This window comes from Cyprinodon variegatus, unplaced genomic scaffold, assembly GCF_000732505.1.
Source record: "Cyprinodon variegatus isolate N-32 unplaced genomic scaffold, C_variegatus-1.0 Scaffold830, whole genome shotgun sequence".
Taxonomy (NCBI): Eukaryota; Metazoa; Chordata; class Actinopteri; order Cyprinodontiformes; family Cyprinodontidae; genus Cyprinodon; species Cyprinodon variegatus.
Window position 1 is genome coordinate 12365 of NW_015151283.1, and position 12034 is coordinate 24398.

Sequence of the window (12034 nt, forward strand, 5' to 3'; positions counted from 1 at the left end):
AATATATTTCAGCAAATGACTTTGTCAAAAAAGAAATACAACAAACACTACAAAAACGACAGCGTCATCCACATAATAAAGAATGAAAACATTGACATTTCACACTGAATCAGTTTATGTTTACTCTACTTTCTATTTAAACAATGTCAATGGCTAAGATAGCCATGCTAATGTTACTCTACATATTATACTATAGGATACATTGGCATACATTTGGATTTTCTTAGTTAGTACATCCACTGGCTGTAAATTTACCTGTGAAACGGGTTCCCATAGCTAGAAAAAGGCTTGTTTTTGCAGCCAGATGCTACACAGGCAGGCATTGCTATGGCTCGTCTCCGTGGGAGTGGGGAGTACCAATATGCCGGCCGATTACTTCATTTTTTGGGGCTATCAGCAATTGACTAAATAAACAGAGATCAGCAGAGGGAAGCCATAGTGATGCTAAGCTAGCCTAGGCCAGTCAGTCCTTTCTACCAGAAATAAAAGCATGTAAAAGCGACAAGTGCTCAGTAGAGAAGTGCAGCAGAAGGTTCTATGTTTTAAAGTGCTTCTGGACAGTTAGGGTTACAGAGATATCACAGAAAAAAAAGATCTTCATTCCAACGGAGATAGCCTGAACAACAACGCAGCTCAGCAGTAAAAACAGGAAGTGAACACAATACGTCTCACCAACAGAAGCAGTATTTGGTCTAGTGGCAGGGTCTGCATAACTCACATGCATCATTTGATTTAATCAACTAAATCACTTTTGGTAGAAGAATATAATAGCACTAATTTTGGTTTGCAGGCAAAAAATGGATCCCTTCACAGGCTAACTTAGAAGCAAAAAATGTGTATGACATGGATCCGCATCCATAGACAAAGAGAGGAGAAGGAACTTCAGATTGGATTCAGGGAGCTTTTAAACCTTTCTTTGTGATCCCTAACCACTTTTATAGATGACCTCAGCCAGAGCTAACACATCTTTCCTTCTCTCATTTTACTCAAAACTAGTATCACAGGTGTGAGTCCCAGTCTGTTGACCTTTGCCAAAGTCCACTAGTGCCACAAATATCCAAAGAAGAGTCTGAGACAGAGGTGGATAAACCCCAGGAAGTAAAAACCCTTGTTTTCCTTCTCCCTATTCCTTTAATGTGGAGCTTGAAATGCAAATGCTTGTGACTGATTCGTGTAGAGGCTTTTTACTTCCTTGACCTGGACTATCCACCTCTGGTCTGACATGTAAAAGCACATCTAACGCTGCTGTTGACGTCTTGTAGGTGATTGAAGCTCTTTGAGCAGTTCATGATATTCTGGTGAATTTCTGGAGTAAAGATTTGCCTTGGTCCATTGATGAAGATCATCTCTGGTCTTCTGATCAATGACTCCCATCTCGCAGTATTTATCCAACAGCAGTTTCTCCCCGATGGCATGATATCTCCTGGTTGCCTCTTTGGATATGAAGTCAACTCCTTTCTTTTGCTGAATTCCTGTGCAGACACCAAACATTAGCAGACTAATGGAAAATGATTTCAATATTTTTGACCGATAATGAAACATTTTGCTCCTGCTTTCTGTTTCTTTTAACTCTTGGACTTCTCTGCTGTGTACCTGCATCCCTCCTGAGAGACTGGGACATCTCTGGGTTGGCCACTATCATGGACATCTTCATCAGTTTATCAGCGTCACCAGAAAGCAGGACTTCTGTGAGCTTTTCCCTGCAACAAAGGAGAAATGAAGTCAGCAGAGAGCTGAGATCAGCTGATAGCTGACCTGACCTCCTCACCTGACTATCTGGGACCCTTTGCTGTTGCCAGTGGTTAGGGCCTGATGGTGATGCTCTGTAAGAACCTCTCTGCAGAGCCCACCATTACCATTCCTTTTAATCATGGCATAAAGTTTGAGGTTCTTTGATTCAATGCTCTTCTTTAGGTCTTGGTTCTCTGGTTTCTGGAGCATCTCATGAGCCATCTGGAAGGTATTTTTAGGAGGGATGTGATCTGCATTCACTGGAGAAGTGTTATTGTTGTTATTCGCTGCAATGTTCGATCTGTTCGTCTTCCGTAGACCTTTGATACTGGAACAAACAAGCAGCATTAATCAGAGAGGATGATGTCCGTGACGGAGGGCTACTGTTGTTGGACAGGGTGAACTCACTCATCAAAGCTTCCAACCAGACCAAGGTTGTAGGTTTTTATAACAGAGATGTCCTCTTCTGGTATGTCCTCCATCCCGGTTGTGTTCATTTTGTCCCTGAACTTTTCTCTGCTTGCTTGTTGCGTCTTTCTCCCTCCTCCGCTGATCTTGTATTTCCCTGGTGTTGTGTGCGTTTCTTCATACCCTCTCTGCAGGTTCAGAGCTGCGGCATAGCTGTGTGTGTCATGCAGGAGCTGAAAAAAGACGACAGAAAGAATCTACTAACAATCCTTAGGAAACAGATTTAAAACCAGTCGTCCACCTGCAGGCAGACACTACACATTCCTGCCGACCAACAAAAACAAAAAAACAACCTGCGGCACATTTTATAGACAGCTTCAGCTGCAGCTGCACATTACTGGATGTACTGCACACTGCATGTTGTCCTGGATCTACATCTTTGAAATCTACTCTAAGGTTGGCTGTTCTTTCTTAAGTATTTCTCATTTTCGTCCATCAGATTTTGAGCCAAATTTCATTATGGTGACATAATGATAAACACGCTTGATTCTAACTATAATAAATCATAACACTGGGCCTGTATCTAGGTTATAAAACCTCGATTATTGTAGATTTTGAACCCTTTTTTGTGTTATCAAATTAGCTCCGTTTCTGTTTTGCTGAGACACCTTCAGCTAAGGTCCTAATAGTTTCCCATTTTTGTTTTCATAGGTCATAAGTGACCTTTTGGGATGGGTGGACGTTGCTGGAAGTCTTGACTTCTTTTGTTGTGCTCAATATTTGAAAATACTCACAGATTCCTTTACTTTGTTTCGAAGGTTCGCTGCCTCTTGTCTCAGATCACCTGGATTGTCACTCGTTGCCTGAACCACGGCGTGATACAAGCAGTTCTGACCTGCTGAGTTCACTGGGACCACAGAACCATCTGGCCTCAGAATTTCAAAATGGCCCCCATAGGGCCGTGTTTCACCAGCGAGCCGTTTCATGAGCCCCCTTAAGATGCGTCAAAGACAAACAAATAAAACATTAGAAACACATAAAAGGAACTAACTTAGAAAGATTTTAACGAGTCCACGAGAAACAGAAATCTATTTTTCAACTGAGGTGTCTGCACTCCTTCAGCCTAGTATTCCTCTTTTGTGAAAAAAACACTGTAAGTACAGAAATAAATCTGTAAGAATTCTTACTTTCTCTTTTGTTTATATTTGAAATGTCATTGGCAGCACAGTGGATCTTGAAATCAGTTTCATTTTTGCTTTCACAGTTTTAATGAGAAAGTGGATTTGGGTTCTGTTTGTTTTGGGGGAACAGGAGCCCTTGCGTTCAACCATAAACTCCTTTATACACAAAAGTAGTCTAGTCTACCTGTGAATCAAAGCCCATCTTAGGCCCCCTCCATATGAATGCCGCTGTTTTCCTAGGCTGTATCCAAAGAGATAAGCTGGGACACCATAAACAGACCCTTTTGAAACTGGCTCAGACTGGAAATATGTCTTAATGTTTTGTTGTAGACATTTGAGCCATGGCTTTGTTCTAACAATGACTTTGAAGCTCCCACCCACATCATAAACTCATTTTTGCCACCATGTTGGTGTGTTAAACGTTGCTGAGCCATCGGAGAATGGCCGTTATTTTTGTCTCGATGCGATTCTAGGGTAGAGTAACAGCATCGTTAACGGGTCGACATCTATACTTCAGCATCTAGAGCAGTGACAATTAGGGGTATGTGTACCCCTAGTGGTCCGCGAGTGCATTGCAAGGGGTACATTAAAATATTCTTATTTCTTAGGTAGTTAAATAAATTAGATAATTTTTTCTTTGTTAGGACCCAATTGAAAAATTAAACAAGCTTTTATCAACCAAAAAGTTATGTTTTCTTATATGGTTGAGTTCACCCTCAGCTGGGAAACACATCCAAACCAAGCAGAGGAACAGACTGGATGTAGAGAACAACATATAAAAACAAGCCTTGTTGGTCTTTGTGGCTTTAGTTTATCCACTCACTGTCCATGTAAAGTCATGTCATTGCTGAACACATTGCATAGTTTGAGGTCATTTTGGATTTTATTTGAATATCCTGATACATAAAACCAAAAAACTGAGGGCATTCTTTACGGTTTAGATGGGGGGATTGCTGGAAAGTCAATGGGGTAATTTTTTCTGAACTAATGGGATAGAAGCAAACTTAGAATCAAATTTATTGACACTTCTGGGCAATTACAGTAAAATGCTTTATTCACTGAATATGTTTAAAGTTGTCAACCATTACTTACTGTTTTGTTGTTTCTGGATCTTTCTTCAGTTGGAGGACAATGTCTTCTGCAGAACTGTCTTTTCCTGGAAAATAATCCTCTGAGAGCTTCTTCTTATCTGCATCCACAACTATCACCCTGATGCCTCTGCCTTTGATTTTCGCATTCAGAGCATCACTCTGAGTGAGGACATGGATGTCCAAAGATGAAGCAGGATGATCCACATCACAAATATCCTCAATGTAACAGTGAAGATCCTGTTTTTCCTCCTCTGATAGAGATGCACATGGGCTTTGGAAGACCTTTCTCATTTGGTGTTTATGCAGCTGATTGTCAAAGAAACTTTCGGTGTGAGCCCTACCAAGTAAGTTGCCAACAGCAGTACCAGCTGCACTGTTTATTTTGGTCATGCCAGCTCTGGTTATGATGGAGGTCATGTGTCGTGAGCAAGCTTCAACAAATGAATCTGAGACACTTTTAGCCATAATCTGGAGCATGTCTGTCTTAAGTCGCTTCACATCAGATAATGTGTGTCTCCCATCCTTATCATACTTCTTCTGTGGCAGCTGATCCATGCTTTTCAACAACTTGGGCACAAATGTTTTATCAATGATCTCTTTTGTAGGAACTGACTGCAATATTTCCACACAAAGTTTGATATACTGAGCTGATTCCAAAGCCTTCATCAACAATTTCATCTCTTTCTGCTTCTCCATGCGACGCGTTATAGAACCACAGACATCTGAAAGTGTATCAAGAACTTTGCTGAGCTGGGTACAGTCCATCATCAGGCAAGGGATTATGTCTCGTGTCATAATGTCCACTGACAGAAGCATTTCATTCTCACATTGCATATCTATTTTGAAGTCAGTGAATCCCTCCTTAATGGCAGTTTTTGGTACTGCTGAACAAATGAAGTTTGTTAGAGCAGAATCTAGTCGGCTATTAGATTTAATCATCGCATGGACTTTGTCCCTGAAAGCCTCATTCAGGATCTTTTCAAGTAACGCTGTAAGTCCACTGTTAACAGCATAGCTGAGAGCAGCGACACAACCCTGCTTGCCAAGTTCCTGAAAAGCATATTTCCCTGCATGCTTAAAGCACTCTTTCACTGTAACCACAGAGCTACATTTAGCCCCAGTCATCAGACCTTTAGCCCCACTTTTCACAGCACTTGCAGCTCTGCTCAGTTTGCTCAATCCACCAAAGACAAGAGACACTCCAATGCTGATAGCTTTGGCAATTGCCCACTCTGCCCAGTCAAAGCCTCCTTGTAGCATCCCCTTTATTCCATGAATCATGTCGGAAACACCTTCACTGATTAGTCCAAATCCAAACTGACTGGCACTCCCATAAGACAGAGTGCAAACAAGAACCCCTAATGCCACTTGGAGAACTCCAAGACAGAAACAGGCAAAGGCATCGATTGAAAACTCTGGCTTCTTTTTAACCTCAAAAACGATGCAGAGGCCAAATTCATGAAGTACCATTAATTCATTAGTGGTAATGGGGTCTTTGTCTTTGGAAAGACTGTAAACACTGGAGTCCTCTAAAACTGGCTCTCCTTTACTTTGTTCAATGTGCTGGAGGGTGTTCATGGCATTTTCAATGTATCCTTTCCAACATTTAAAGACATTCATCCTGGCTTTCATTTGGGTCTGCAGGTTACTATCTTTGTGGTGGGGTAAAAAGTCATTAGTGACTGCAAGACTGCAAAACATCATTGTGTTTGTTGATTCTGAGAGGTACACATCTACAGCAGTCTTTGCTTTTTCTAACAACTGCTTTGCTTCAACTTTGTAGCCACTCCTTTGCAGGTTGACCGTGATGTATGCCTGGTTGTAAAATGCAACAGCACCATAGAAAGGATCACATTGCTCAGCACTCTGCCAGTAACATAATGCTCCAAAGTCACTTTCCTTTCTGTTGCTGCGGTGAAGGTAAGTTCTACTTTTTGCCAATTTGATATAATCATAGAAGTTTTTGCTTCTCCCCTTTAAGATTTGATCAGCAATTGTCTCTAGATCTGTGATCAAGCTTTGTTTCATGAGATTGATATCCTCATGCTTCCTGAGTTTCTCTTCGTGGAGGATGAGCCACAGGCCCCATGATTCTTTCAAAACATTAATTGCCGTCTCATAATCAAACTTTTGACGATGGCTCTTAAAACACTCAGGAAGATCTTTCATCTTCAGCTTTGAGATGTCCATTCTCTCCTCCTCTGTGTAGTTGTTATCAAAGGCAGAGAGAAATTCAAGAAATGTGGAAAAAAGATTTTCCTTCATTTCAATTTGAAACAGTTCATTTTCCTCCATACCGCCTAAACGTCTTTCTTCGTATTTCTCTCTGAGTCGTCTCATGGTTTCCACTGAATGGCCTTGGTATGCTGGTGCAAGAAGATCCTGGTGGAGAATCATCTGCGCCATCCCGGGGTTTCCTTTGCGGGCAGTGCGTCCAAATACTTGTCTCTCCACACGATAACTTCCGGGGAAGTATGTGAGAAGCACAAACAGACCTCCGCACTCATTGACTTCTTGGTGAACAAGTATGTCGGTCCCTCGACCTCCAAGATTTGTAGCAATAATGATGTGTCCCTTTCTGAAGGTTTCATTTTCAATGTTGTGCTTGGTACTTAATGTATACATGGTGATCTTAGCAGGTTGTCGTTCTTTAACATCTACTCTACTCCTTAGCTCCTCGGCAGTCTTGACATCCTCACAGATAATCAAAACAACTTGGCCTCGGTCTGCAGCTTGCCATGTCCTTTCACAGATCACCTGGATCCACTCAGTTTTTCCTCCACTCACCTGAACTGCTGGCAGTTCTATACACTTTTTATGACGGTGAGCTGGAACGATGTAAGTGGCAGTGTTGTACTGTCGTTTTAGAAAAGCTTTCTCAGCTTCACCTCCTAACGTCCCAGAGACTCCAAATATGCCATTGTCAGTGAGGTACTTTTTAAAGAAGTGGACATTTGACATGTAGTTTGTTACATTGGACAGTTGTGAAACTGCCAGTTGGTGTTTCATCTCCAAAAACTGTTGCAGACCTTCACCCCAGCGCTTATTTTTCTCCAGTACCCCGCTGGCCTGGAAGTCCACTGGAATTATGGCATCATAATGATGAGTGTTTTCATAGCAGAAACCGGGTCTGTCTGCTTCAGGTGCCTTCTCAATCATGTACTCTCTTCCTGGTGCCATTTGAATGGCTCTTAAGGCATTCTCTACAAAAATCGGCAATTGATTTTCAACATATTTTTTTAAGAAAGATGGTATAACAATACATCCTTGAGTTTTCTCCACTGAGTTTAAGGAACACTCACTGGAATACTTAAGTCTAGAGTTCAGTTCTTTAACTGTTGATTCCATAAGGGATTTCTCAGACATGATCTCACAGGCACATCCTTTCTGAAGAAGAAGCATTTGGACATCGGGTTCTCTGGAAGAATTTTCCTTACAGTACAGCTTTGCTTTGTTGTTTACAAGTGAGTAACAATCTACTGTAACACCATCGAGCACTGCTGTCTCAAGCTCCGTGAACAGCTTATACTGCTCTCGCTGTCCCAGCTTGGCCATAAATTGTCCAATAACTTCTCTCTTGGCATCTTCAAGGCTTTCATCATCTGTCTGAGTTTGATTCATTGCTTTAATTATTTCATTGAAATCCTCATTTGAATAAAGGCCTAGCTGCACACCCAGTAAGAGTATGTCAGTTTCTGAAAAGTCTGATTCTGAACCAACCACAGCCTGCTTGGCCACCTTGTGACAGTACTGGATCCTTGTTCCCCATTGGATCTCACCTGTTTCAAATATTTCTATTGGACGGCAGGCAGACATTATGGCCCAGATGCTTGCAAGAACTTGTTCCAGATGCCTCAGTCCATTGGCTTGATGTGACAAGAAGGTTACCTGGACTCCACTGTCCAGCGTCATATAGTCAACTTCATCCACAATCACACAATCAAACTTCCTCAGTCCTCGGGTCTTTTTCTTATCAAACTCTTGCCTCAGTACATCTGCAGCAAAGGTACAAACAGTACCATAAACTATTTGCATGGAATATGCTTCCTGAAGTAGCTTGTCATGATCTTCAAATGAACTTTTAGCATGATGCTGTGGAGGAACAGTAGATGAGGTGACACCAAATACCTCATAGAGTTTCTTCCACTCATGTTGATCACGTATTGCAAGCAAAGGGGAACTTGTCACAATATCTACTGCTGTACCTCGTATAGCCTGGATTGTGGCAAACATGGCTAGAATGCAGGTCTTACCTTCGCCTGTTCCAATTTCCAGGAGGCATCCACTTTTATCCTTGGACTGTGGTAGCAGCAGTAGCAGTAGCGATGCAAGCTGAGTCAGCCTGGGGAAGTAACCCTGAACTTCCTCTCCACTTACACTGATGAAGTTTGTGCACTTCTTCACAGCTATGGACATGACTACGAGGATGGTCTTTAACATATCGTAGTTGGGGTTTTCAAAATCTATTGAAGCTATCCAATTTTTACAGTCTTCAATCAAGTTGGACTCCAGTTCCACTCCTTTACATCTGGGCAACACTTCTCCAACATATTGAAGAATATCTTCTAGTTGTGAGAGAAGATGCTCTGGGTAGTTATTTTCTTTCATTTCACTCAAGATACTCTCAAGGTCCTTGTCCATCTCAAAGGATATACAGTCTTGTAAATATGTTAGAGGATCTTTGTGCTTTAGTGATTTGAGAGCCTGTATGCAGCTTAGACTAAAGGTGCATATCATCTGCAGTATTTTTGAGACTTTGTCCTGATCCATGCTTCTTGTCCGTCCAATAAAGAGTTTAATTTCTTTCGAAGTCCAAATGTTGTTAAAAAGAATTTGACTGAGAAATTCCTTGCTTTGCTTTGGCAGCACTGAGGTCATTTCAAGAGTGTTAACTAAAACCTGTCTAGCAAGAGTTGGGTTAGAAATCTGCAATTGATCTTCCAAACAGAGAAGAAATTTGATTTTTCTGTCTTGTCCAGTTATTGGCTCAGGCTCAAGGTCTAGGATGCCCTCTAGAGTAACCTTGACCACTGCCTCCAAGACACTAAACCGCTCAGTCAGGGAAAGGTGTACATATCCAGTGGCCTGATCCAAAGCCCACTGTGACCAGATGGGTATATTGTGCTCCGTTAGGTAGTTTGATAGTAGCTCATTTTGGAGAGACTTCATTCTGTCTTCAAGGCTAATGTTTGTTTTTTCACTCTCTGTGATTTGGTAGCTTGATAGAAGTTTTTCAAATCTTTGCTGCACATCTCCAAACTGCATGAAAGATTGTTAGCATAATGTTAATGTCAAACTTAAAATTTCAAATTTTACAGAACAAATCCAGAACCTCTAATGATGTCGTGGGTAGATGTTAAATATCCGTTTGCCTTTAAAAAAGTAAATATTTCAACAATTGGGTAAAGGCATATATTTATGGAGCTAAATTGGTCTCATTTTTCACAAATACACATATGTGATTCATACATGAACTGGACAACATCCATACACACACAGCACGATTCACGCAAGCACAAAAAAATCCACACACAGCACGATTCACGCAAGCACACAGAAATTCACGCAAACACTGTAAAAGATTCACACACACAGCACCATTCATGCAAGCACAAACAAATTCACACACACACAGTACAAGGTCCACACACACTCAGCACCATTCATGCAAGCATGCAAGATTCACTCATGCACAGCACATGATTTGCCAAAGTATTTCTGGTCCATATGCAATTATAAATTCAATTACAAAGTACCAGTGGTCTTTAAACTTCACTGCATTTGTGTGGATTTTTGAGACTCTCCCGACGTTTTTTTTAAACAGGGATGTTTTGCAACCAATCACAGAGCTCCCTTGTATAAGTCAAGTTTTTTTCAGAGTTTGTGCATAAAACTAAAAAAAAACAATTCACTAGGTTTGTTACACACATTAGGTTTAAAAACAATTATAGGGAGAGGATTCTACAAGCCAGTTGACAGGATATGAGATTTATTTGTTTTTAGTTTATTTAATATAAGCAACATGCCGATCATTTATTTATTTTTACAACACATGAAGAACTACTGAAATTATTTTCAGATTACACATAAATATATTAATTATTTCCGCAGGGGGAAGGAATTTTTGTTTTTAAACCTAATGTGTGTAGCAAACCTAGTGATTGATTTTTTTTTTGTTTATTGATGCACAAACTCTAACAAAAACCTGACTAAATTACGAAATAAAACAGTGTGATTGGATGTAAGGAGTGCAGAGACAGGGGAAATTCTATGTAATACGTATTACTAAGATTATGCTGCCCTGTATATTGACAGAACACCGGGCTGGAGTGGAGCAACTAATCATCACACCTGGATTACTTTCTTGTGATTGGCTTATACAAGGGAGCACTGTCATTGGTTGCAAACCATTCCCTGTTTAAAAAAAATGCATTTGTGTATTGATGCACGTCAGGAGAGTATGGGAGAATTATCCTGCCATAATGCAAGAGCACATAATTTCAATTTGAGAAAAGAATTTCATCTTCTTGTCCTCAAAACTTAAAATGCTCACACTTAAAACACACTTTTCTCTTCTCTCTTATTTCTTCTCTCAGATTTAATGCTTCTTGCACAGATATTTTCTGCTCTCGCTTGCCTCCTTCTCTTTGCGCACAAACCGCGCTCTGCCCGAGTCTCAGATACGCTCGCAAAACCGTAGGCTCTGCTTGCGGATTTTTTTTTGCTCTCTCTCAGATTGCAATCGGATCGTCGCCTAGCAACCTTTCCAGCCAATAGAACGACAGCCTCGGAAAGGGTGCGCTTGTCCATAACTCACTGACTGGTTAAAACGTAAAGATTTGCCATTATACTAACAAAGTATTTCAAGATATTAATTTAATATGTCGGTTCTTTGCTTTTGTAGATAATAAACCACTAATTGTTTAAAATTACTTACTTCAGAATTGTTTGGGTTATCCATAAGTACTGAACTTTGCTGAATCGAGTCACAAAACTACTGTAAATAGCAGTTTCAGCTGACGCTCTTATAAGTGGCGTAGTAGCACAGGCACACTCAGTAGGATTAAACAAGCGCACCCTTTCCAAGGCTGTCGTTCTATTGGCTGGAAAGGTTGCTAGACGACGATCCAACTGCAATCCGAGAGAGAGCAAAAAAATCCGCAAGCAGAGCCTACGGGTTTGCGAGCGTATCTGAGACTCGAGCAGAGTGCGGTTTGTGCGCGAAGAGAAGGAGGCAAGCGAGAGGAGAAAATATTTGTGTAAGAAGCATTAAATCTGAGAGAAGAAACAAAGATTTGAGAGAGAAGAGAAAATATTTGAGAGAGAGCGCATGTTTTCAGTGTGAGCATTATAAGTTTTGAGTGCAAGAAGATGAAATTTTTTTCTCAAATTGAAATTATGTGGTCTTGTATTATGGCAGGATAATTCTCCCATAGTAGAGTCTCAAAAACCCACTCACAAATGAGGTGAAGTTTAAAGACCAATGATCCTTTTTTATGGATCAGAAATATTTTAGCAAATCATGATCTGATGATTGTAATGTCCTGTGAGGCTGGACTATCTGCAAGGGCATGTCAAGATGGGGAAAACTGATCTTAAAACAGACTTTGCTTACACCCACTG

The 12034-nt window shown here is 40.8% G+C and overlaps 1 protein-coding gene across 2 annotated transcripts; it reads right to left on the minus strand.

The window, feature by feature from the left end:
* Nucleotides 1-454: 454 nt before the first annotated feature.
* LOC107099019 lies at nucleotides 455-9768 on the minus strand. 2 transcript variants are annotated; one of them, XM_015396947.1, is made up of 6 exons: nucleotides 4413-9768; nucleotides 2934-3132; nucleotides 2140-2372; nucleotides 1769-2059; nucleotides 1594-1700; nucleotides 455-1472 (listed from the first exon to the last, which is right to left on the minus strand). In XM_015396947.1, the coding sequence occupies exons 1-6, from the start codon at nucleotides 9674-9676 to the stop codon at nucleotides 1237-1239; spliced, it is 6330 nt and encodes a 2109-aa protein (XP_015252433.1). In that variant the 5' UTR covers nucleotides 9677-9768; the 3' UTR covers nucleotides 455-1236. The 2 variants fall into 2 exon arrangements, with proteins under 2 accessions (XP_015252433.1, XP_015252434.1); XM_015396948.1 differs by lacking the exon at nucleotides 4413-9768 and having other exon boundaries at nucleotides 2934-4411.
* Between the last annotated feature and the right edge of the window lie 2266 nt (nucleotides 9769-12034).